Below are 27,502 nucleotides of genomic sequence, written 5' to 3'. Positions count from 1 at the left end.
AGTCTAGCCACCTGCAAAGTGGGCACTGACACCCCCTGCCTCCAAAGGGCACCGCGTGGTGTGCTTAAGGTTGGCAGAATGCTCCGAGGTGTTCCGATGGAAATGTGAGTGTAACTTTTATGAGCTCACCAACGAGGGCATGTGTAATTGCAGTCTGACAAACGTCCTATTTAAAGATGTACTCTTTATATGTCAACCCTGTGATTATTTAGCATTTATAGATCATGCCATGATTGCTGAGTACTTTATAAACATTTGGCTACATTGATCCAAAACAGCCATATCCTCAAGGAAGGTGGGGAGACAGAATGCCTGCAAAAAGTAGAAAGCGTGTCGCTTCAAGAGCATGGCAGTCAACGGGATGCAAGTGGCAGAGCGTCTAGGTGGCGGGGGCTGTCTCGCCATGGCCTCCCCTGCTCCTCCTCGCTTCGACCCTCAAGCTCCCTTGTCCCATCAGACAACCCTGCAATTACCCAGCAGGCTCGTTCCCCATGCACATGCAGTAGGGGAGGCCAGAAACTAAGCCTGGGAAACCTGGGATGCCCTATCACATGGCACAGGCATCGGAAGCAGAAACAAGCCGTCCACAAACCCTGTTGGCATCTTTTCCCGCAGGCGTCACAGGTGTGGTGTCTGGGACAGACTCTGCCTCGCCCTGACACTTCCGACCACATTACCCCCTTGGTCATCTCTTTCCCCTTTGCCCCTCATCTTTCATAGGGACAGTGATAGCCCAGACCTCACAGGGTTGTCGTAAGGATTTAGTATCTATAAGGGCTTTACACGAAGAACAGTGCCTGGTAACCTTAGTGAGTGTTAGCATCCGAGGGGCTCCATCCCAAGGATTTGGGCCCTCATTTGTCCTCCTTATGTGGGGCATATAATGAGGAAGTTACAAGTTTAGGATTCAGAACCTACAAACCTGGACTCTACTCCCGGCTCCACATTGTATTAGTTATGTGACATTAGGCAGGTTGGTTACCCTCTCGCTGAAACTCAGATCCTGGATCTTCATCATGGGAGTGACAATATCCACCTCAGTATTTCTGCAAGAACTAAACGTGGCTAGTACGTAATAACCACCACCGTGCCTGGAACATAGTGGTTCCTAAATGCACGTGAACCTCTCCTCCGTCTGTTGACTCAGGGATGGTGTCTGGAACAGTGTTTGTGTAGACCCTGGGGAGCCAACAGGAACGAACGCTTGTTGGCCCTTTGGCGTCTCAAAGGCCTTCCAAATGCATCTCACACACTCTAGATGCCTCCTCCTAAATCTAGCGAGGTCCCAGGGGCCAGGAGCCGCAACCTGCTCACCCAAGAGCTCCTCAGAAACTCACTGGAGATGCCACATCTCACACCTGCCCCAGATCTACTGAGTCAGACTTTGCATGTCAACAACATTCCCAAGTGACTCACACACACACACACATACTGAGAACAGCTGCTCCAGAATTCAGCCTCCAAGCCAAGACCGCCCACCGCTTTCGGGTTATGTAACCGCGGGCACTGACATCATTCTCTAAGCCTCAGTTTCCCTAAATGGACAACAGGGCCAAATGCAATACATAGTTCACGAGGTAGTGTGAGGATAAAATGAGATGGCCCGGGTAAAGCCCTGAGTGGAGTCTGGCACATAATTAGGAAGACCGGCAATTTAGATAGTATACGTAGATGGCTCAGGTAGCAATTTAGATACTATATTATCTCGGGGATCTTTATAAGCAGCCTGTGCCTTTGGGCGGAACAGGTATCATCACCTTCATTTTCACCAAGGGCATAGTGACGTTCCGGGAGTTGACGTGACGTGCCCAAGGCAGAGGGTCATGGATGGAGGCAGAATTTGAAACCTCGAGAGTGGGTGTCTGGAAGTTCCAGCAGGAGGGTGGGGCTAACCTCATCTCCTTGCCTAAAGGAATCTGTCTGGGGACATCCCGAGCGGAGCCCACAGTGGCAGAGAAGGGACACCTGTCCTATCCAGGCACCCAGCGCAGTCCTGTTGACCAGGTGATGGCATCTGCCCTAGCCAGGTCACCTCCGCTGAACTAGAACCTAGGTGTCCTGATTGTAAAGTCATTTTCTCTCCTGTCCCAGTGCATCTGCTTCAGACTTGGTTAATCCTGGTGGAAAGCCAGCGTAATTATTTCCTTAAAAGCCTTTATTAGGTGAGCTCTCTCTCTTGTGATTTAGATACCGGGAGGGAGCCTCCCTGGTGATTGCCCTCAGTCAGGCGGCACGTAGGTTTTTAGTGGGTTTCTATCAGACTCGAACTGGAGGTTGTTGGAAATAAGAAGGCCTCTTGACCCTCCATGAGGTATTTGGACCCCAGGAGTAACGTGGCACATCTCAGCCCTGCAGGTGGCCACTCTGCCTTTGGTGTGGCCTTGAGACCAGCAAGGCATTCCCGTGGACACCTGGGACCCCAGGGGCTCAGAATTAGGCTGAAGCTTTTCCCTGCTCTGAACTATTTTCCGAATCGACCCTGGAATTTGACCTTCATTTGTCCAGGCCTCCCCAACAGAGAAGGGTTTATAATTATGTTTTCTTCAGACTGCTTAGTGTTGTGCAATAAAAGAAAAGGAAAACGAAATGGACTAGAAGTAGCTCTGGTGGCGGCCCGGAGGCCTCAGGGAATACCCTGGTGGTGACGTTGATGGCAGTGTCAGACTGGCTCCTCCTCTCCGTCCGGCTAGCACACTGCCTGGGACCCGTGGCTAGGAGTTGCTTGTCAGAGGTCATGTCGTTCTGGGACTTGGAAAGCTCTAGAAAACAAATACAAGGGATGACAGGTGGGAGCACACAGCTTTGACAGACTCGTGGGGCCCTCCTCTGAGATGCCCTGCAACCACACCCCTGAGGAGCCTCAAGGTCTCTGAGGCTAGGCTCACAGCGTGGGGACGACGGCTCTGAGCTCTGGGCTCAGGGGGAGCCACCCCCAGAAGCCACATGCTGGACGCAGGGCACACGGCGCCCTGCACAAGACAGAGGAGCCAGATTCCCAGAAGGTGACAGTGTGGCCATGTGCCTCTGTAGGCAGACAGCCATCATCAGGGCGAGAGTGAAAGGAAGGACTTCCAGCCAGCTTACTCTGTATCCCAGGCCACCCGTCATAAGCATGCAGTTGTCCAACCACGAAAAAGGCAGCCTAACAAACCAGCCAGCTTTTTTAGGGCTCCTCACAAAGATTTATAACTAAATACCATCTCTTGGGACACTTTGAAGAGAGGCGGAAGATTCAGGGTACGCTTATAACTATTTTAATAGACAAAGCCTGAAAATACACCTCCCCCCCCCCCCAGCATACCAGTGGTCCAGAAGAAATGAATAAAGTGGGAAGGAAGGAAGGCACACAAAGAAGTGAGAGAGCCACCTCAAAGGTGATTTTGTCTTTCGGGCCGCCTGGGTGGCTCAGTCGGTTAAGCGTCCGACTTCAGCTCAGATCACGATCTCACGGTCCATGAGTTTGAGCCCCGCATCGGGCTCTGTGCTGATGGCTCAGAGCCTGGAGCCTGCTTCTGATTCTGTGTCTCCCCCTCTCTCTGACCCTCCCCCGTTCATGCTGTCTCTCTCTGTCTCAAAAATAAATAAACATTAAAAATATATATATATAAAAAAAAGGTGATTTTGTCTTTCAAAAATGTCTTCCCTTTTCCATGGGGTCCTTGTTTCTCCCAAAGATGACCTTGAAGCCACCTTCAGAGTGGCATTCTCTGATGGCTGTCATGTGGCTCACATATGCCATCTCAAATTTTCTAGTTGCCACATTTAAAACAGAGGTAAGGGGTGCCTGGGTGCCTCAGTCTGTTAAGTGGCTGACTCTTGATTTTGGCTGAGGCCATGATCTCATGGTTAGTGAGATCCAGTCCCATGTTGGGCTCCAGTCCACCCCGGCAGCTCGGAGCCTGCTTGGGATTCTCTCTCTCCCTCTCTGTCTCCCCCTCCCTCTCCCTCGCCACCTCTTTCTCAAAATAAATAAATAAACATAAAAAGAGGTAAAATTAATTTTAACACTATTTTTCATTTACCACAGTATATCTAAAATACTGTTAAAATATATGATCAATATTAAAATCAATGACATTATTTACTGGGTAATTGACATACAGTCCTTACTAGTTTCTGGTGCACATTACAAAATGATCACATCAAGTGTAGTTACCATCCATCACCAGGTAAGACTGTTCCAATATTACTATCAGTATTCCCTATGCTGTGTGATTAATTAGCTTTTTAATTTCGCTTTTTTAAATACTAAGTTTCCAGAATCTGGTGTGCATTTTACTCTCCCCCACCCCGCCCCCGCCCCCCAGCAGGCCACTCTTCAAGAGCCACCTGTGGTTAGCATATTGGACAGCCCAGCTCCAGGGTGTAAATAATCCTCACTTGTTGCTCTTTATTAGGTATTCCTGCATGTACTGCCAAGGGTACATCTGCAGAGTGTCTCTTTTCTCTGGAGGAGAAGGTCGCCTGCCCCCCCAAACCCCAGGGCATTCTCCTTCCCACCAGGATGTGTGGGACCTCTCCTCTCTGAGAGCGCTGCTGTCCACACTGGCCACGGGTCTACCCTCCGGAAACCGTGGGGCAACTTTCTGCTCCTGGAAGTGAGCAAGCTCCCGGCACACCAGGCCCTCCAGGTTGACAGTGAACATGGGCTCCTCATACAGCTAAATTCCAGCCCAGCTATGAAGGGGGTGAGGCCCTCGGGGCAGGGGGAGGGGGTGTCCCCTCACCACCATCTGTTTGGCATTCACCCCAAAGCCTGTGCCTTCATCTGGTCCATTTATGTCCACAGACGAGGCAGGTGGGGGTGTCTCCTAAGTATCCAGCTTCTAACAAGTAGGCTTGTGATCAGCATCATCGGGTGAAAAGGAAAAGTAACAGCGAGAAGCACAGAATGGTCCTGAAATGAAAATCAACGATTTGCTCCTCCCCTTCTGAGCAGGGGTGGGTGGTGTGGGGCTATAGTGCTGGACTCTCCTAGACATGCAAAGATAATAAAAAGGGCTGGAAATCGCTTTCTTCCAACTGGATCGGCTTCACGGGGCAACATGGGCCGCCAGAGGTCGTAGCTCTGGGGCAGCTTCCTAAACTCTTGAGGCTAAGGCCCCCTCCAGCCATCCCCCCAGACCCCAGGCACCCTCAGAATGAGGCCGTCCTCTGTACCCACTTCTGTAGGAAACACACAGCAAAAAGGATCAAGAGGGACATGTGCACGACAGCTCAGGACCTGAAGAAGCAGGAATCAGCCCCACCCCTGCTACGTGCCCTGAGGCAGAGACAGGGTGAAGGGTGTAGAGCCTGTGCCCTGCCCCGTGGAAGCAGCGGGGAGCACCTGAGAGAGGCCCCCCCGCGGAGCCCCCCGGGGGGGGGGGGGGGGGGGGGGGCGCGCAGAAAGCTGGGTGTTTCCACCCCTGCCTCTGGGCTGAGGTCTTGGCGTCCCACGAAGCACCAGTGTCTGAACAAGCAGGGAGGGGACCTGGGGGGGTGCTTCAGTCCATATTCCATGGCAGAGACAGGATGCTGCTTTGCTCTTTTGAATCCCCCCTGCCACCCCCTGCCACCGGGGATTAGCCCCAGCTGTCCACCTGGGTCTGCTGCTCTATACTGATGCCATCTCCATAACACTCGAGGTATTGACACGGCAAGTCTCCAACATGTGAGCAAGGGTACAGGCGAGGCTATGGGTACGAAAGCACGCTCCAATGTACCCGTGCGTGGGTCCCAGCATGTGTAGGAGGGCGAGTGGGACATGGGACAAGATGAAACATGCGTCCTGCCTCTCTGGGCGTCTGGCTGAGGGGTTACCAGGCCAGAGTTAATGCTGAGACACGATTCCAAAATACAGTGGTGGGAGGGAGTTCACATAAGCCGCATGGATTTGGGTAGAGGCCGTGCTTCTAGAAAGAGACGCTCAGAAGTTTCGACAAGAGCAGCGTCAGCAGGAACGGGGCCAGCCGCTCAGAGTTCAGGCCGCCGTTCCAGTGGGAAACCCGCGTCCAAGTCTCGTGCACATGGAGGGCGGATGTGGTCCGCAAGCCCGGCAGACTAACGGGGTGGTTTTAAACCTCTGAGCTCTATTAGCAAACAGGTGGCATGAGATTTGGCTGCTTCGCCCTTCTGAATCAGAGGGGGACAGACGGTCTCGTGAGACGGTCACTTCCCTGTTTAGCTAAAAAGGGTGCTTTGATTTCAGTTGTCACGATACGGCTAGGAAGCGCTCGTGGGGGAACTCAGAGGACTAATTAAAATCAAATAATAAGACTGTCTCAGAGCCAAGGCACAAGCCCGACCCCATCCACAGGCATTGGCATGGGCAGAAACCAAACAGAAGCACCGTGAGAGAGAGAATGGATGCCCAAGACCCCCCGATCCCACTCGGGACCTTCTCTAAATGCCTGGCCTGCTCTGGGCACCTTACCAGGTCTAAGTGGGGGCTATTCTCTGGGACTTGCAGCTTAAGATCCACAGGGAGAAATAACTGAGTGGAAACAACATCGAAAGAGGCAAGATTCTGAGCAGTGGTAGTTCTGGGTTCCTTGCATCTGCAAATCATAGGGTTACTGCTAATTGAAGAAGATAAATTTACCAAGGAGGAAAGGACAAGTAGTTCCACGCAAGCAACAGACGCTGGGCCCTGCCTGGCCTGAAAGCTCCCAGTTTTCATTCATTGGAACCCTCTGTCTCCGCTGTCCTTGGGAGAGGCTGTGATGGGTGCCAGGACCGGCTGCCAGGTCTGTGCTGAGCTCTGGCAGGTTTGGGTAGCAGTAGGGGTAAACTGAGCCACTCCAGTGGCCTGAAGGGTGTCTCCTCTTCCCCCGGGAAACCAGAGGCCTGCTCTGCACGGGAGGGGTGAAGGGCCGGCACTGTGGCTTTCCTCAGGGCCCGGAGATAGAGGTCCCTGGCCGTGCCTCGGCCAATGGGCTTGGCTGGCCCGGGGGGTGGTGGGAGGAACACATCAGAGGCATCCACTTACTTTTCATGTGGGTGGTAACAGACAGAAACAAATTTTCCATGGACTTATTAAATCCTTTAAACTGACCAAGTTCCTGTAACTAAAACAGAGACAGAGGAGAGATAATGAGAGTTATATTTGAAGACCCGTGTCTGCCCCAGCAGCTTCCAGGTCGCCAACCCCCAAACACTGGCAGGTGTGAGTGGAGTGGGGGTGCTCCGGGTGCGTGCAGGTGTGTGTGCATGCATGTCTGGAGAGGGGAGGGCACTATCCTCTCAGGAGGTAGGGACCCTCTTACTCAGCTTCTTTCCTCTGAGGTTTGACACCCACATCTAAAGAAGGGGCATCAGCAAGGGGCGTTGACAGCAACTACCTCTTGGAAATAATAACCGACATTTCACTGGCTCAGACTGCAGTCAAGTACACTCCTGCTTCTTTAACCTGCTCCTGTATGACCCCACCCCAGCTCCAGGCGGAGGGGATGGCAACACAACAGCCAACACAACAGTGACACAGGGGCCAATGGTGGTACCAGGCTCAGGGGACCAGCCTGGAGCCAGGAGTTAGTTCCACCCCTCCAAGCAGGAGAGAGAAGAAAAAGCAAAAATGACAGAAAGGAGATCACTTCCCCTTCAAGTCCCATCCATCTATCCACCCCTCCATCTATCCTTCCCTCCATCCCTCTGTCTCCCCCTCCATCCATCCCTCCATGCCTCCACCCTTCCAGCCACCCATCTACTCATCCCTCCTTCCCTGTTTCCATCCATCCCTCCATCCCTCCATCCATCTATCCATCCATCCCTCCATCCCTCCATCCACTCATCCCTCCATCCCTCCTTCCCTGTTTCCATTCATCCATCTATCCATCCATCCATCCCTCTATGCCTCCATCCATCCCTCCATCCCTCCATCCATCTATCCTTCCATCCCTCCTTCCCTCCATCTCTCCTTCCCTGTTTCCATCCCTCCCTCCATCCCTCCCTCCCTCCATCCATCCACTCATCCCTCCTTCCCTGTTTCCATCCACCCATCCACCTATCCCTCCATCCCTCCTTCCCTGCTTCCATTCATCCTTCACTCCATCTCTCTGTCCCTCCGTCCATCCCTCCCTCCCTCCTTCCCTGTTCCATCCATCCGTCCATCCATCCATCTGTCCATCCATTCAGGAAATACATCTGTGCTGGAACAAGTTGGGAGGATTTAGAATCTCAAGTAGAAAGTGGACAACAGAATTTTGAAGTTCATTCCAGGGTCTCAGTTTGAAACTGGAAAAAGAATGAATATACTCTCTCTCTCTCACTAGCATATGAATGTGCCTTTCTATGTACAGCTATAGTTACTCTCTTTAATTTGCAGAATGGTAATAATGAAAATAATCAAGACCGTGTGTTTTCATGGCACTTTACAGTTTCTTTTTTTAATTTTTTTATTATTTTTTTTTTACTTTACAGTTTCCAAGTACCAGTACAGACATTATTTTGTTAATTTCTCACACCAGCCATGAGAAACAAGCCAGAGGAGTATAATTATTTCCACCTCCCAAGTGGGAACACAGGTAACTCCAAGATCATACCACTAATTTCTGTAGACAGAAATGCTCCTGGTCTACTTTATATTAGCATCTAAAAACACACAAAAGTACACACACACACACACACACACACACCCCAGGCACTCCCATACGTATAAATCACACACCTGTGAATCGACATGTATTTCTTTCTTTTTACACCCCCAGAGGCCCCCAACACACTGCAGCCTATTCAGAACCCCACACTCAAGAGCACAGTGCACAGTTAGGGAAGACAGCCAGCAAAATGACAAGAGTAAAGTGGTGGGGATGTGGGGTGCAGCCAAGGATGTGGGGTACAGGCCGGGATGCAGGGCACAGGTGAGGACACGGGGTGCAGGTGGGGATGTGGGGTGCAGGTGAGGACAGGGGGCACAGGCAAGGATGTGGGGCACAGGTGCAGGTGAGGACGTGGGGTATAGGCGGGGATATGGGGCATACATGAGGTTGTGGGGTGCAGGCAGATGAGTCACTGTTATGCAGATGATCCCATGGCCCCCAAAGCATAGCGGACACACAGACACTGGGCAGGCCCAGCCCTTCTGGCCTCTATTCTCTGCCTCCCTCCACGGCCAGCTTCAGCCACAATTGGATCCCTTTGCTCTGGGGGTCTTGGTCCAACCTCTCAGACCTCCTTTCTTCCTCCATTTCTCTCCCACGTCCCCTTCCCCAGGGAGGCACAGACACATTACCCTGTGGGAGCCGCTGGTGCACTGGCTTTCACTCAGAGGAGGTGGGGTAGGAGGAACCACAGAAATGTTGCTGCCAAGGAAAAACACAGGGATAAGAAACAGGTCATGGATGATCCAACTATTAGGCTTACAAATACACAAGACTCGCCATCACCCTACAGTTCATGTTCTCTGATTTTTTTTTTTTTTTTCCTTTCCTTCCTCGCATTTTAGAAGAGGAGCCCGCAGCCCTGCCTGGATCTGCTCCTCCCGACAGGGCATTACTTCCCGGTATCGGAACGCGGCCAAGGAGCACCACGCTGCCGGTGTCCCGGCCTCGCGCCCCACCCGTGTCGCCTAAAGGAGCCCGGCCGCTCTGGGACCCAGACTCCACGCACGTGTCCGATACGGACGTGCGCGTTCTCTCGGCCCAAACCGCACCAGCAGAAGTGCCCAAAATTCCGTGGATGTCATAAATCATTAAATCAAGCATGAGAGGAATAAGAAGTTTGTGATGGGGGAGTAAAAGAAATGAAGAGGTCCCAAGATTGGAAAATCTCATTATGGGCCAAAAAAAAAAAAAAAAAAAAAAGCTGCTGGTGGGAAGCTTTCAGCAACACTTCAATAAATTCGGTGCAATCAGGTGTGTGAATTGTTGCCAGCTTCAAGAACGCTGGGTGTTTAGGATGTGCATCAAGAAGTTAGCATCTCGCAGAGTCTCCACTTCCATTTCCATTGGATTACGCAGATGTCTGAGGCGTCAGGCACTGGGCATGATGTTGGAGACAGGAGTGATTCGTAAAACAAACGCTCGGTTTAGAGTTTCATTTAAGATGCCATCAAAAATAATATTTCGTTTCCTTACAACATTTCGGAAGAACGTAAGCAATAAAACCTGTCGTGAGAAAATGCTCTGCGAGCTGCTAAGAAGGCTTTTCATAAGAATCTAGAAATATCTCTGTTTAAATCTTTTCCAGGCACTTTATCATTAAAAAAAAAAAAGTCACATTCCAAAGCAGCCAGGTCTGAAAGTCAAGAGATCTGGAAGTTCTTTCAGTGAGTCCTTGGTGCTCCAGGCCTGGAGGGGCCAGGACGGTCTGGCCTGGTATAGCACTCACCTCAGTTCCTGATAAGATTGCAAGAGCTTTGCTCCAGCTCTGTCGTGTTTGCCTGGAAGAGATACCAGGAAAGGTCACTCATTAGTAAGAAGACAACCTTGGGGAGGCAAACACAGAAAGTAATCGATTAGAATTCTTATTTTTCTAATGCCACTTCTTGCAGTTAAAAAGTAAAAAACCATCTTGGGGGTGACAGAAAGGCCCTAGGGGGCGCCTGGGTGGCACAGTCAGCTAAGCGTCCGACTTCAGCTCAGGTCACGATCTCACCGTTCGTGGGTTTGAGCCCCGCGTCAGACTCTGTGCTGACAGCTCAGAGCCTGGAGCCTGCTTCGGGTTCTATGTCTCCCTCTCTCTGTCTGCCCCTCTCCTGCTTGTACTCACTCTCTTTCTCTCCCTCTCTCTCTCTCTCTCTCTCTCTCTCCCTCAAAAATAAATAAACTTAAAAACAAACAAAAAAAAAAGGCTCTAAACTTCTATTGTGGTGATGGTCACATCAATAAATTGACTAAAAACAATTATGGACTTAAAACAAATGAAGTGTATGTTCTATAAACTACATTCTGCTAAAGCTGTTGTTAAAAACATGCACATACACCCACGCTAAGAGACCACAATTGCTAGGAAAGGCTGCTTTTATTAAAAGTTGACGTTGGGTTAGATTTTCTGAATCTGGAAAATTTGAAAAGTAGTCCTAAGCTTCCAAGCTTCCATTTGTCCGTTGGAAACATTTCATAATTGAATGACTATATTCCTCTAAACATTCCTTGTTATGGAGATTAAATTAATCTGTTAAAAAATGTAATCTGCTTATTTCTAGTTATGGAGGCTAATAATTTCCTAAATAAGACTGCATCTGATATAGTACTCTTTTTGTTTCAAATAAAGGGGATTTTATGATGTATTACATCCCCAAAAATAGAACTCTACATGTTCATAGTTCTGTGAACACAATGTTTCCTGGCCCAATGCATAGGAAGAGGTTAGTCTGCCCAGCTGGGAAGCCTTCTAGCAGATTCTCTTGCTCAGGGACGTTCCCCATTGGGCTTCACGCTGCTCAACACACAGCTGAGAACCACCGGACCTGGCATCCTAGGAGGTCTGTCTAGCTCCTGTGTTGTGTGTCTGAAAGTTTTAATCCATTCCAAAGAAAGGCTTACGTACCCACATCATCTCCGTAAGACATGGAGAAGGGCAGGGAGGAGCTTGGGAGGGAGAAGGCAAGCGTCTCTGATGTCGAGCCCCAAACCTTAAAGCCAGGAGGCAGCTGGCGCCCAGCTGACCCTAAGCCGTGCAGCCCCCAGGGCAGGGGCCCTTAACAGGAGCTGGCCTCAGGGAGTGCATGAGCCCTGACATCACAGGTCAGACTTTGGGTCTCCCTGGTTGTGTACATTTGGGGGGAGGTTCATGACGGTGTTCACCAGATTCTAGAAGGAGTCTGTGAGCCCTCCCCATCCCCCGTTAAGAAACGCTTCTGGGGGTATCCGGGTGGCTCAGTCGGTTGAGCTTACAACTTCGGCTCAGGTCGTGATCTCGCAGTTTGTGAGTTCGAGCCCCACATTGGGGGCTCTGCTGTCAGCGCAGAGCCCGCTTTGGATTGTCTGTCCCCTCGCTCTGCCCCTCCCCCTCTTACGCTCTCCCAAAAATAAATATTAAAAAAATAATAATAAGGAAATGCTTCTCCAAGGCAGAACAGAAAGGCGGCCCCCAAAGGCTGAGAGCTGCGCTAGTAATGGATGAAATCCCACATCTGCAGGAGCCACTGGAAAGAAAAGAGCTAGGCCAGAAGGAAAAGAGAACCACCCCAACTGCAACACGGTCGGTTGTCATGAAAGCGGAGAAAAACAAGGCAAAGAAAGAGAAAAGTTAGTGATGCTGTTTACCCACGGTGTCCTGGTAAAGACACAGAACCCAAGAGAGAGTGAGTTATGAGCCCTCTTGTGGGTTGGCTGGTTCGCTCAGTCTGGCTGCTGGCTCCTTTCCCGGCTGCCCGCCCTCAGCAGACCCTCAACATCTTGTCCCCAGATTGTTGTGACAGCGTCCCCATGGTACCAGAGTTACAGTCTCCCCGCCCCCCAAACAGTGCTGTCCTTCCACCGCCTAAAGCGCTGCAGTGACTCCGTATTGCCGTCGCCCAAAGTCCGAGCCCCACGCGGCATCCCTGGGCCTCCACACCTGCTCTGGGCCCACCTCCCCTGCCAGCCCCAGCAGCATCTCTTCTTATTACTTCTTTCAGCCCTGCTTCCCCAGACGTTGTCTACTTACTCCCACCTCATCTCCTAGTGCCCTGAGCTCCATCCTTAGCTTCAGTTTAGTCCCCCTACACCGCATTTCCAAATACCCCTCCCCAGGTCCCAGGGAAGGCCTGGCCACAAACGGCTCTCTGCTGCCCCCTGCTGGCCTCATCGGGCCTGGCCGGCCACGCCATGGGTTCGGCAAACCCTTTCTGTAAGGACCAAGTAAGTATTCCAGGTTCCGTGCAGGCTCTGTCCTCTGCCCCTGTGACAGCAGCCAGACACAATACGAAAGAGTGGGCTGTGATAAGATATGATGGACACTGAAATTTGAATTTCATGTTTTTTTTCTAACGTGATACAAACATTCTTCTGGCCATTCAAAAATGTAAAACTCATTCTTCGCTCACAGGACATACAGACACAGACAGAGGGACAGGCTTGGCCCTTGAGACCTGCTGCACCCCATGTCCTAGCTACCCCAGGTGTGGGCAGTGCGGCCCGCCGCATCACAGCCGGAAGCCTGTCGGCAATGCAGAGCCCTAGGCCCATCCCTGAAGTCCATTCACTGGAGTTTGGGAAGCGCTGCCCTGGGGCTGTGTCCCGTTCACGGTGTATGTCCATTTTATTTCCTCTCCCATCCTTCAGTTGTTTCTTACCAGGGGCTTCCTTAAGAAGCACTATCTACTGTTTAATATTTACTTATTTATTTACTTTTACATTTATTTATTTTTGAGAGAGTGAGAAAGAGTGTGAGCGGAGGAGGGGCAGAGAGAGAAGGAGACACAGAATGTGAAGCAAGCAGCAGCAAAGAGCCTGAGGCAGGGCTTGAACCCTTGAATGTGAGATCATGACCTGAGCCAAAGATCTGACACTTAGCAGACTGAGCCACCCAGGCACCCCTATTTATTTATGTTTAAGAGAGAGAATTTATTTCTTTTGAGAGAGAAACCTCGAGTCTGCGAGTCGGGGGAGGGGGAGGGAGAGAGAGAGAGAGAAAGAGAGAGAGAGAGAGAGAGAGAGAGAGAGGGAATCCCAAGAAGGCTCCACACTGTCAGTGTAGAGCCTGATGCAAGGCTCGATCCCACAAACCATGAGATCCCTGACCTGAGCTGAAATCAAGAGTCAGACGCTTAACCCACCGAGCCCCCCAGGGGCCGGGTGAGATTTCTTACTTTAGAAATGCTTTCTATTTGTCCTGTGTATCTTACCCTGCTTAAGTCAAGAAACAAAGCTGGTGCACGTGGGTTGGGACATCCAGCCTTGGGTGTGAGGGCCCTGAGGGGAGGCACGGGCCTGGCAGTGTGCGTGCCAACAGCGCCCTCCATGCCCCCCCTCGGCTCCCCCTTGGGTCCTAGCCCTGCCCCCTCCCCCTCCAACACACCCTCCAGAGGGGGAGGTGCTGTCCTTTGCGTGCAGCGCCCCGTGTGGATCCGACAGCCAATGAACTTCCTCCACCGCATCCAAGGCTGCTCTGGGCTGAGTTGTACCCCCTGAAAAGACATGCTGAATCTAACCCTTAGCACCTGCCACTGTGACCTTATTTGGAGATAGAGTCTTTGCAGATCAAGCTAAGGTGAGGTCATTAAGATGGGCCTAATCCAACATGACTGGTGTCCTTATAAACAAGGGGAAAATGGGGGACTCCTGGGGGGCTCAGTCCAACTCTTGATTTCACCTCAGGTCATGATCTCACGGTTGGTGAATTCAAGCCCCACATCAGGCTCTGCGCTGACGGCATGGAGCCTGCTTGGGATTCTCTCTCTCCCTTGCTCTCTGCCCCCCCCCCCCCACCATGCTGTCCCTCACTCTCTCTCTCTCTCAAAATAAATAAACAAACTTTATTTAAAAAAAAAGAAAAATTTAGTCACAGAGAGAGACATGCACACAGAGAAGACAACAATGTGACACCTTGACTTTGGACTCCCAGCCCCCAGAACAGTGAGCCAGCAACACATTCTAGCTTTGTTCTAGCTCAGAGGTCCTTTGTGATTCAGTCCCTCCTGCCTCCCAGGATCACCTTCTGCCGTATGGATCACCCGTCCCCTTCGTGGGTCCTGGTGAAGGTGGATTTCCCAGATGCCGGTGCCTCACTAGACTGTGCTTCTCCCGTGTTCCTGGCTCACGTGGCTCTCTGCCCCTGCCAGGGGATTATTCCCCGGGATCCAGTGCCTGTCCTCACCAGGCTGGCCTCTTCATGCTTGCCCTGCACACTTCATTAACATTGCCGCCTGCGCTGTGATGGTGCACCTCTGTGTCGGTCTCCCCGACTGGACGGTGGACTCTTTGAGGACACGGGTCCCATCTTATGCATCTTGGTGTCACCGGCATCAGCAAAGGGTTTGTCATGCGGGGGTGGGGAGGGGTGTCTATAAATACAACGGCAACCAGCACTATTTTACCAAGAAGCGTTACCTCCTCGTTTGAGCCATACGACCAAATACACGTGAAAAGACGGTCATCGTGTTTTCACAGCTCAGCTTACGTGTAACTCATCCGCTCATTCACACTCATCGTGTAGAATCCACAGGGGCACTTTTACGGGGACAAGGATAAGGAGGATGCAGCTCTGCTCACAAGTAAGAGCATATGGTGCTGGAAGGGTCCATTCAAGCTACAGAACACGGCCGAGGTTTCTGGAGCAAAATCCAGGTCTGCAGCTGGCACAAGCGTGCCTACGACAAATCACCTGCCATCTCTGCACTACTTCTCGATGCAAGGGGCGCCTGGGTGGCCCAGTTGGTTGAGCGTCTGACTCTTCATCTCGCACGTCGTGATCTCACGATTCATGAATTCGAGCCCCACGTGGGGCTCTGTGCTGCACTGACAGCTGCTTCGGATTCTCTCTCTCTTCCTTTCTCTGTGCCCTCTTCCACTTGTGCGTGTGCACCCCCCCCCCCCACACACACACTCTCTCTCTCAATATAAACTTTAAAAAAGAAAAAATAAATACAGGTACGGCACCCAATTTCACGTGCTCACAGAAACTCCCATAGAACGGATGTCCCTCCTGGCTGGGCTCCATCGTCATGCCGGTCAAGCACACTAGCCGCCAGCCTACCAGCACCCTGGACCCCAGGCCCTGCGGCAGGTGCCATGCCCCGCTACCCCAACACTCTTCCCGCTTGGGTGACATGTTCACAGCAAAGAGGGCGCGGAGCAGACTCTCTGTAATGTCCCAGTGCAATTCAGCCAGCCCGGCAAATCACGCTGTCGTGGTGGCCAAGTGGCCTCCCGTCCTCAACTGCGGGATCTGTGTGGGTTATTCTTCTTGCAAGACATCACCCCTAACTTCTCCTGCTACACTGTAAGGCCCCACAGCAGCCCTTTGTTAGAACAGTTATACACACCCAGACAGCCATGTGGGATCCAGCTGTAGAGCTAACAGACCGTCAAGTGGAAGGATGGCCTGGCCCACAACCACCTCTCTGTTGGTGCCCACAGAGGGGAGCAGCGCCCTATGTAGGAACCCACAGCCTGAATTCCAGGTATGACGCAAAGCAAAAGGCAGGCGGGGCTATCCCATGTGGAGCCATCCTGGGAACAATGCAAATGTGCCCCTTCCTCAAGACACTTTGGTCTACCCTTAGGAATTGGTCGTAATATACGGATTTTGTTACAACAACGCATCGTGCTGATTCTTCCAGAAAAGTCATCACAATAAGCACACGATTTTTGGTTGTCGTGAACTGTACCCCTTTAGTGGTGGCTCCCTAGTACGGCATTCAACCTGTACAACTGTATGTGACAGGCCTGATGGTCGGTCCACACTGGAGCTCGAGTATCCTCTAAATTTTAGAAAAGGTGAATAAGCCCAAAGGTTGGAGGGGGTATTGCACAATCACAGCGTGTTTTAGGACTTTTTTTCTTTAGTAGGAAAGAAAGTGCCTAGAACAATAAAGTTTTAAACCAATTTTTGGCTCACATATGCAAAATGGAAAATGTCTCAAAAAACTTGACCTATAAACCCCTCAGCATATAAAGAATCACGATATCCTGTCATAAATGATTTTGGAGGTGGATTCCAGAAAAATTTTTAAATATATTTTAGTCCTTAGAGAAGCTTTGAGTTTAAATAGCACTGGGGCCAAGCCACTAGCCCAATATGAAAGAAGATGAAGTGTACAACTGTGAATCAGCAACTAATGCCTCCAGGGGAACAAAAATTAATAACAGTAGATTTATGACCCTGTTGGCAGAAAATATCTCTCATCCAGTATCCTTCTGCCACTAGACATTACTCTTCTGCTTAGTTGCAAGAGAGGAAAATAATTTTTGCTCCTTACTTAAGCTCCCTATATTCTGTCGGCAGAAATCCTGGATGGCTTTCATGTTAACAATAATCACCAAGCGCTGGGCAGTAACTCTTCCCCAAAGATACACTTCAGGTTGGTAGTAACTGGCCTCGGTTTGAGGACGTGGGGACTAGAGTATGGACTGCCTTCCTGGGTCTCTTGATTTTCTCTAAAAATGGAATGTAGGTTTCAGGAGTTCTCTATTCTAAAGAATTTGGGTATTAATCCTTTATCAGATATGTGATTTTGCAAATACTTTCTCCCATTCTGTGGGTTGCCTTCTTACTCTCTTTACGGTGTCCTTTGATGCACAAGTTTTTCATCAGGATGTAGTCCCATTAGTCCTTTTTTTTTTCTGTTGCCTGGGTCATCTAAACAAATCATTGTCAAAGCCAATGGCATCTTTCCCTCTATATTTTTTCTTCTTCTTCTTTTTTTAAATGTTTATTTATTTTGGAGAGAGAGAGACAGAGCATGAAGGGGGAGGGGCAGAGAGAGAGGGAGATAGAATCTGAAGCAAGCTCCAGGCTCTAAGCTGTCAGCACAGAGCCAGACGCGGGGCTCGAACTCATGAACCGTGAGATTGTGACCTGAGCTGAAGTCGGATGCTTAGCCAACTGAGCCACCCAGAAGCCCCTATATTTTTCTTTTACGACCTTTATAGTTTTAGGTCTGTTGTCCATTTGTACTGTGTTAGGTAGGGATCCAACTTTGTTCTTTTACATGTGAGTATCCAGTTTTCCCAGCACCATTTATTAAAGCCTGGCCCTTCTGCCTTGAACGATATTGGCATTGTTGAAAGTTATTTGACCACGTATGCAAGAGTTTTTCTCTGGGTTTTCTAGGCTATTCTATTCCACTGTTCTCTGCTTGTCCTTATGCCAGTGTCACATTGTTTGGATCACTGCAGCTTTGTAGTAAGTTTTGAAATTGGGAAGCATGAGTCTTCTAACTTTCTTCTTCCTTTTCAGGAAACAAACAGGGGCACTTGGGTGGCTTAGTCGGTTAAGCGGGCTCTTGATCTCAGCTCAGGTCATGATCTCACGGTTCTTGGGATCAAGCCCCGAGTTGGGCTCTATGCTGATAGCATAGAGCCTACTTGGGATTCTCTCTCTCTCTCTCTCTCTCTCTCTCTTTCTCTCTCTCCCTGTCCCTTCCCTGCTTATGTGCACTCTCTTTCAAAATAAATAATTATTTTTTTAAAAAAGAAACAAACAAAATGATCCAATTTTTTAAATGGGCACAGGACTTCAATAGTCAAGAAAATATACAAATGGCCAATGAGTACATGAAAATGAAAAGATGTTCAACATCACTCATCATTAGGGAAATGCAAATCAAAACACAACAATGCAGCCACTATGGAAAATAGCGCAGAAGTGTCTCAGAAAAATTAAAAACGGAACTACGATATGACCTAGCAATCCCACACTGGGTATATATCCAAAGGATATGAAATCACTACTGAACAGACATTTACACTCCATTCACTGCAACATTGTTCACAACAGCCAAGACATAGAAACAACTTAAGTGTCCTTCAACTGATGAACAGTTAAAGAAAATGTGGGATATATTAAAACAGAATATTTTCAACCATAAGAAGGAAGAAATCCTGGGGCGCGTGGGTGGCTCAGTCGGTTAAGCAACCAACTCTTGATATTGGCTCAGGTCCTGGTCTCATGGTTCATGAGTTCAAGCCCCACATCTGGCTCGATGCTGATGGCACAGAGCCTGCTTGGGACTTTCCCTCTCCCCCTCTCTCTCCCTCTTCCCTGCTCACACGGTCCCCCTCTCTCAAAATAAATATTTTTTTCTAAAAAAAAGTGAAGAAATCCTGCCATTTGTAACAACATGGATAGACCTTGAAGGCATTATGCTAAGTGAATAAGTCTGGCAGAAAAAGATCAATACTGTATGATGTCACTTATATGTGGAATCTAAAAACATGAAACTCAGGACAGAGAGTAGAATGGTGGTCGTCAGGGGCGGGGGGCAGGGTAAATGGGGAGATATTGGTTAAAGGGTACAAACTTTCAGTTATAAGGTAAGTTCTGGGAATCTAGTATATAGTCACCATGGCGACTACAGTGAATAGGACTGTGTTGTGACTTCAAAGTTGCTGTGAGAGCAGTGTTAATGTTCTCACCATAACAACAATGGCAAATGGTAATTGTGGGAGATGAAAAGATGTGTTGTCAAACCTTATTGTGATACATTTTTTTTGCAATATATACATCTATCAACTATCCAAAAAATCCATACGCAGAATGGAATAAATGTCAGGCTAGAAGATACGTAATACATACTGAGGGAATGACTTAAAGAAATACACAATGGAATACCACCTCATGCCCGTCAGAATGGCTATTATGAAGGAAAGAGAGAAAGAAAGAGAATCACAAGAAGGATATGGAGAAACCGGAACTTTGGGCACTGCTAGTGGGAGCATAAAATGGCGCAGCTGCTGTGGAAAATAGTATGGTGGTCCCTCAAAAACTGAAACATAGAATTACTGTTTGATCCAGTAATACCACGTCTGGGTATAAACACAAAAGAAGGGAAAACAGGAACTTGAACAGGTATTTGCGCACCCATGTTCATAGCAAGCACTGTTCCCGATCGCCAAAACGTAGAAGCAAGCCAAACGCCCACTGGGATGAATGGTAGACAAAATGCAGTATATATAACCAATGGAATTTTGTTTGGTCTTAAAAAGGAGTAAAAGTCTGACACATGCTACAACATGGATGGACCTTGAAGACGTCATGGTAAGTAAGAAAGACACAAGAGGACAAATATACTGATTCCATTTACATGAGGTAACTAGCGTCGTCAATTCATAGAACCAGAAGGCAGAATGGTGGTCACAGGGAGCTGGTTGGGAGGGCGGAATGGACGGTTTGTGTTTAATGGGAAAGAGAGTTTGGGTTTTGCAACATGAAAAAGCCCTGCAGTCAGATGGTGGTGTTGGTTGCACAAAACTGTGAACGTGCTTAATGCTGAATTCTGCACCTAAAAATGGTGACAGTGGTAAATTTTATGTCTATTTTACTGCAATAAAACAATGAACATGCAGTTCTTAAATAGAAAATGATTTCCTTAGTTAAGTATGTATGTGTCTGTTCTTTCCAAAGATGTATTCATATAAGGAGATAGCTCAATGTCCAATTGTCAGGGTGCTCCCTACAAACTACCCTGATCGATAATTTGGTCTAAACATATGAACACATGAATTCTTAATTCAGAAATCTTATTCAGTTCAGTGATATCACTTTGGTTTCTTTTTTTTTTTAATATTTATTTATTTTTGAGAGAGAGAGAGAGAGAAAGGGGGAAGGGCAGAGAGAGAGGGAGACACAGAATCCAAAGTGGGCTCCTCACTGTCCACACGGTCAGCTCAAAGCCCGATGCAAGGCTCAAACCCATGAACTGTGAGACAGTGACCTGAACCGAAATTGGATGCTCAATCAACTGGGCCACCCAGGCACCCCTCACTTTTGTTTCTCATTCTGTTCATAAACAGGAAAATAATGATGGTCACCAAAATGCAGTAGCATCATCAGCCTATCATGTAGAGCAGAGGAAGGCAAACTTTCTGCAAAGGGTCAGGTTAAAAAAGTATAGGCTTTGCCAGCCATAGGATCCCTGTTGTAACCTCAACCATTGTATTGCAAAGCTGGCCACAGACAGAAAGGAGTGAGCATGGCTGTGTTCCAATAAAACTTTACATAAACAGATGGTGGGCTACATTTGGTCTACGTGCTATAGTTTGCTGACCCCCAGTGGAGCGGGGAGTATTGAGCAAACTAAAATACTGCTAGCCTAATAACTAGCCCATTTAATCACGGTTTCCCCTTCATGTTAAAAGCAATGGATCAAAACCCAAAAGGAGATAGGGAGGTAGTCATGACAATTCGGGACCAAATATGTAAACTGCCTAGGGTGGCCTCATCATCAAGGGGCAGTAGACAGGGCACAAAGGACAGTGGCAGAGGCAGAGACACAAAAATAATCCTGGTAGGAAATCTAGCACCCAGAAACCAGCAGGAATACTCTAGTGGCCTGGGGAGATATCTGAGATATAATACAGAAAAAAAAATCTGGGTTGACTTGATGTATTCAAAGCACCTTGGACAATGTAAGCACTTCCATTTTTGAATTGCTCCTCTGAACAAAGCCAAAGGCGTCATGAAATCAAAGATGACTAAACTCAAGAACCTGTCTCCAGAAGACTATTACCTAGAAACACTGGGTCAGAACAAAAGGTTTGAAGGTCAAGGCGTTACTTCATACGGTAATCATCCAATCTGACTTGACAGTCTCTGTTCTAACTAATTTAGAAGAACTGGTCTGAAAATCTGTCAGGGACGTGACAAGCAATCCGATCAGCTGGGAAAATCACTTCTAGGACACACACTGCCCATTGTGGGCTTGTGTTCGTTTCGTCTTTCCTCTTAAGGAGAGCAGTGAGAAAGAAATATTCGAGAGAGTAAGACACCACATCCTCTTTAAAAGAAGACAAAAGCATATACAAAATTATGTATCTGGTAAATAAACCTGATTTCATAAAGACACCCTCTTGTGAACGTAAGCATATGAACTAGGCACTTGGTCTGCAACCTCTAGGAAGCTTTATTGAATCATCCTTGCAGACCCCACTTGCTGAATTGCACGGGTCAAAGGTCTTTCCTGAGCCAAATAACAAAGAGGCCATAAAGGCAGAGTTTTGCAATAGAGTCACCCCTATTTACTCATACCTACTTCTTTTAATCCACGGGCCCAAGTTTTCCAACCGCGCACAGCCAGTCCTGACAGCTGTTCTCATAGCCCTGCAATCAGATGGGCCATATCGGAGCTGCCCGTGTAGAAGAATAAAACTCTAAAAAGTCACATGAAGAATTAAATCACAGTTACTACTAGGAGGGGGTGATAAAAATTCTTTTCCTTCATGATAGTGAAACATAATATGGTCTTGGTTAGTTATATAAGTGAGACCATCGTCAGAGGCTATATTAAGGTACAGCCTTCCTAAATTATTTTATTTTTGCATTACTAACAACAAAATGAAAGTCACAACAGATTGTTTATAGGTAACATTTAACTATTCTTAAACTTTGAAATATATTAGTATTAATAGTATTAGTATTGTCATCTTTCCCCTCTTAAACTGAAACATCAAGCAAGAAAATGTCATACTTATAAAAAAAAAATTTTTTAATTAAAAAAAAAACAACACACGCATTCACAGCAAGGAGCCAGAAGAGGGCGCTATCTCTATAAGCTTAGCAGATGCCAAAAAAAAAAAAAAAATAAGATCGGGTTTTCAGTTCATTTTCTAAGTTATTAGTGATCTAGAAAAGGTCCATCATAATTGTTTATTATATTTGCTACTTTGCCAGGGGCTTTCAAACTTAAAATGCATAAAAGATTATTTGGGGACTTGTTAAATACACACTGTTGAGTCTCCCCTGGTCCCATAGCATCAGGAGATTTGAATTTGAAACAGATCAGAGCTGATCCTGGAGCAGAGTTCCCAGAAGCCACAGTAAAAACCTTCAATGCAGAGATTGTCAAATGCCCCACGGTGAGGGGCAGGAGGTGACAATACCCAAAAGGCTGGGTAGCTGCCTACAGAAACACTGGAGACCCCATGAAGGTCTGTATGTTTTGATCATTCTGAGGCACCCCAGATGGACCGCAACTATGGCATACAAGGAACTATTTTCAGACAGTAAAGCTAAATATCAAACTATGAAATCTTGGACAGGGAACAAAAGCCAGTTTATAATCAGAAAAAAAATTTAAGTAAAGCAAAGTATTTAAAATATTTTTTGTACCATCTACCCGCAAAATAAAAAAAATGGAGTTCATCTTTTCTTGCTTTTAAATCTTTACAAGGGTTGGGAAAGTAGCACAAAAAACTGCTACAATATCTATTATTCTTCATTGGATTACTACTTATACCTTATCTACTTTCAAGGAAATTTGGGGAGAATTTACCATAAACGGCACATATCTAATAGAACCATTAAAAGAGGCACATAAAAAAGAAATTGGGTGACAATGGGCATAATTATTGCTGGAATTACTTCCATTGGACATTAAATTTGGCTCACGGTTTCTGGATGCTAAAAAGGAAACGGACGCCTAACTTTTCATCTGTAGGTACCTTCTTGGTATCTGACTGTATACCCACAAGAAAAGACTTCCGTATGTCAAAAAACATAACACTGTGGGCGTAGCTGACAGAAAAGAGCTAAGAGCCTGAACGTATACAGAAAGGACAGCTGCAGAAGTTCACACAGGTGGGAAATACTCAACTCTGCGAGTAATTAGACGAATTTGATGAAAACCACAGGAAGCCACTTAAGACTACCAATGTGGTTTGGCCAAACTGACAAAGTTGTGTTTGCTTTTCAGGATAATTCCTACTGGTGAGGAGGGCACACGCTTCCCGGAGGCGATGTTTCCCACCTTTCACCTTATCCTTTTCTTTCTAGAAATATTCAGAGATGTGCTAAAGATTTATCTACAAAGAAGTCCGCTGCACTTTTTTATTTTAGTAATACTATAAACTTCCAAAAATGTAACAGCAAAACTGGAAATTCCCTCACTGTGCAATAGCGATTTGGTTCAATAAATGAAGTCACATTCCAATGATGGAATGAGATGCGGTTATCAGAAATTATATAGCTGATGACAGTTAAGGATATGGAAGAATGTTCTTTGTGAATTATTATGTAAAGAAATAGTATAAAACCATATATATGATTTGATCCCAATTATGTAAATCTATTAGCTTGGCTCATACAAAATTGCCTTTATTTAATCATTTTTACCTAAAAACATCAATTTCTTATGGTTTGATCTCAGTACTCTTAAAAATGTATGTGTGTAGTTATGTGCATTTATGTGTATATTTATATACACACACAGGGGCACCTGGGTGGTTCAGTCAGTTAAGTGTCCAACTTCAGCTCAGGTCATGATCTCACAGTTTATGGGTTTGAGCCCCGCATCGGGCTCTGTGCTGACAGCTCAGAGCCTGGAGCCTGCTTCGGATTCTGTCTCCCTCTCTCTCTCTGCTCCTCCCCCACTAGTGTTCTGTCTCTCTGTCTCTCAAAAATAAACATTTAAAAAAAAGAACTATATACACACATATATGTGTGTATACACTCACAAACATACATACATTTCCTCACCAAATAATAGAAATAATGTATATCAAAATGTTAACAAAACATTTCAGGGTGAAGTCATTGTATTTTTAACATTATTTGGTATGCTTTTCTTCACTTCTTTTTTTTAATGAAAATATATTACTTTTACACTCAGAACAAATGTAATTTGAAGTCACGTTTCAAGAGATAGGAGGTAACGGGGCCAGAGTGTGGTAGGAGACAGCTCACGTACCCTGCCAAGGTCGTGTAAATGAGCACACACTTCCCAGGGGGCAATTGGGCAAAACATATCAAAGCCTTTTAAGTGTTCACACATTTGATTACTCATTCTTCTTCTAAGAATCTATCTAGAGGAAATAAAGAGATGCCAAGATAGTATAGGATGTTCATCACAGAGTTATCTGTAATATGAAATTTTGAATACCTTGATGCACTCACTGACAAGAAGGAACAGGTTGCATAAAAGATAATTCATCCATCTGATATATTTTATGCAGTGGTCAGGAAGTGTCTTAATAGCATAAGAAAATGTGCTAAATTGAATTTTAAAAGCGACATTTTAGTCTATGTGCTGCTGAAGCAAGCACTAAAAGCCAGAGTAAAACCTACATATAGTCTGATCATATATTCGTTTAAAAAATTATCAAGTCTGTACATGCACACACATACGCACAACATCACACAGAAAGAAGACTAGAAGAGTATGTGTGTGCATGTGTGTGTGTGGAATTAACAGTGGCTTGTTGAGCGGTGGGATTTTTATTGCCTTCTGTGCACCCTTCTGTATTTCCCAAATATTCTGCAATAAGTATGCATCCCTTCTATGATCAGATGAACAATTCATTTTTAAAGAGAATAGAAAACTCTCTTTACAAAATGGGAGGAGGGAATGTGGGGGAAGCAGGTGGAGTCATGGGGACCAGCTAGGAGCTACTACACTGTAGGTGGGAATGAGGAGCAGGGAAGATTCTAGGACTGGGGAGGCAGAAATGTCAGGATTTGCTGACTGACCGGATGCGGGGAGGGAGTCAGGCATGATTCTCAGGTGCGTGGATTAAGATTAGGATTAGGATAAAGACGAGGATAAGGAATACGGGCTATGGTAGCCTGCTTCCTGATGGGCTCCAGGGCCCCTTGCCTCCTGACACCCCCTGTGCCGTCCCCTTCCACCCTGAATCGAGCAGACCTGTGTCACCACAGGATAGAGCGGCAATGACAGGGAGAGCTTTCTGAAGCTAGGCCATAAAAGAGATGGAAAGAGACAGAAAGTAGGAAGCAGAATAGAAGTTCCCAGGGGTTCTGTGGAGGTGAGGGAAGGGGAGAGCGTGGGAAGATGAAAAATTTCTGAGTATGGATGGTAGTGACGGCTAGACAGCAGGGCGAACGCACTCAATGCCACTTAACTGTGTGGTTAAAAACGGTTAAAATGGTAAATTTTATGCCGTGGGTATTTTACCATAATAATTTTTTTTTTTTTTTTTTTTTTTTTTTTATAAAAGGGTAGGATTCTGCCTTTGTCTCTCTTGGCCCACGAGCCTGGGGGAGGCCAGCCACCACGTTGTTGTGAACACACTCGAGCAGCCGCGTGGGGAGGCCCAGGTGTGGAGGGACCCAGGGTTCCCGCGACAGTGGCACTAGCTCGCCAGGTGCGTGCGTGAGCCCCGGAGAAAGCAGATCCTCCAGCCCCGGGCAAGCCCCCAGCTGGAGACAGAAACCATGTAAAATAATACTGACTGTTTAACCCACTACACTTTGGAGGAATTTCCTACCCAGAAATAGAAAGAGGTACAGATCTGAGCTGTCTCATACTCTCTCGTGGTTTAAACCACCATCTCGTTTCTCTGGCTTCGGATTAGGATGTGGAAGGCTGGGAAGAGCCGTGTTCACACCATTACAGCAAACACTGGATAATACGCAGAATCGGAGTCTGGAACACATCACAGGGCAGGGATTGCCGCGGGCTCCCCATCAGGGCCCACCAGGGGGTGCCAGAGAGACCGGAAAGCAGAGGGCTCCCCATCAGGGCCCACCAGGGGGTGCCAGAGAGACCGGAAGGTGGGAGGTTCCTGGGAGCATCCGCTGAGAAGAGGCCCACCTGGTACCCACTTCCTACAGTTACCATCGCTGTGTTCCCACAGGGCTCCCTTTTTGCCTTTCTTTCTCCAATAATACCTGTCTAACCAATTCCCTAAATTAAATTCTCTTTGCTCAAAGCCCCACGTGGTTTCCATTTTCCTAAATGGTCCTCAGAGCATACCGCCCGTGGGTTCAAGTCAACTCCTCAACTACTGTGCCAGCTTCTCTCCCAGGGGGCACAGATGTAAGTGAGGTAGAGTTCCCACCTGTCCAGACAAGCCTTCATCACCTCACCCCCACTGCCCTTCCTGACGCCCGCCTGCCAACCCCCACCTACCCCTGGTTTAGCTCACAGAACCATGTGTGCTCCCCCAGCACGGCACTTTTCTGGGTCTTTCCACGCATTTTGAGCGCATCTCGCCCCAAACTGGACAATAAGAAATGAGACACCTCAGCACTGGACGAAGCAAGAGTAAAGGAGGAAGGAATTGGGGTTTTTTCTTTTTTTGTTGTTTGTTACTTTCACACCTTGGGAGAAACAATAAAAGGATGATTTTGTCTCAGGCTGCCTTTCACTGTCTGATTTTTATCTTACTGATATTTTCATGCTGGTGGAAAGTCAGTGGACAAAAAAGAGAGACCCAGGAGTTCAGTTTCAGTCCTTAGCTCAGGTGGCCGCCATGCTGGTTGCTTCTATTCACTTCTACTCACTGGGAGAGTGCCAGAAAGACGATGAGAAGATAATGAGCATGCACGCGCACACACGCACGTGCACACGCATGCACGCATGCACACACCTGTGTTCCGGTGCAAATCAATTTCCCTGATTCAAATAATGATACTAAAACTTTCAACAGTGCATAAAATAGTTGCCAGGAGAGGTCTTCCCAGACTTGTTATTGAGAAATTACAGGAATTTCACTCCCTACAGTCTTACCGTTTGTGAAGTAGAAACTGAGTGAAAAAAAAATGAGAATCTACCACCTGAAGAAGACCCCAGCCCCCCAACAAGAAAATTATTTTTTTAAGTACAGTCTACTCCCCAACATGGGGCTTGAACTCACGACCCCAAGATCAAGAGCCACAGGTTTACCGACTGAGCCAGCCAGGTGCCCCCCCCCCCCAAAAAAAGTATTTTAAAGTCACAAAACAAAGCCTAAAACTTAGACCTCACGCTGCCAAGCCCGCCTAGATTATGCCCTAAATGGGGACGATGGCCCCGAGGGGCCAGAGAAAGGGGTTAGTGGAAGAAGCAAATCTTAGTGTGCTCCAGAAGGCCTCGGTACACAAACAGATATGTACCTGAGATATGATACTTTCACGGACGGGTACTATTTAGGAAACAGTGTTAACAAGGCTGCTTGGAAGAGAAGGGGGGGTGGGCGGTGAGGAAAAGGGTTGAGAAGCG

At 47.6% G+C, this 27,502-nt stretch overlaps 1 protein-coding gene across 5 annotated transcripts in view; it reads right to left on the bottom strand.

Moving 5' to 3' along the window:
• Window positions 1-27,502, bottom strand: part of SYTL3 (synaptotagmin like 3) — a 97,319-nt gene that overhangs the window by 31,463 nt on the left and 38,354 nt on the right. For all 5 annotated transcript variants that reach the window (XM_049654521.1, XM_049654518.1, XM_049654522.1 and 2 more), the window contains 4 exons: window positions 10,309-10,360; window positions 9,212-9,281; window positions 6,971-7,049; window positions 2,635-2,759 (listed from right to left, as the gene is read on the bottom strand). In XM_049654521.1, the coding sequence (XP_049510478.1) occupies window positions 2,635-2,759; window positions 6,971-7,049; window positions 9,212-9,281; window positions 10,309-10,360 (326 nt within the window). The remainder of the gene's footprint in view (window positions 1-2,634; window positions 2,760-6,970; window positions 7,050-9,211; window positions 9,282-10,308; window positions 10,361-27,502) is intronic.

Source organism: Panthera uncia (genome assembly GCF_023721935.1).
Source record: "Panthera uncia isolate 11264 chromosome B2 unlocalized genomic scaffold, Puncia_PCG_1.0 HiC_scaffold_24, whole genome shotgun sequence".
Taxonomy (NCBI): Eukaryota; Metazoa; Chordata; class Mammalia; order Carnivora; family Felidae; genus Panthera; species Panthera uncia.
The sequence above is the reverse complement of the archived record's forward strand: the minus strand, read 5'-3'. Positions and strand labels throughout refer to the sequence as shown.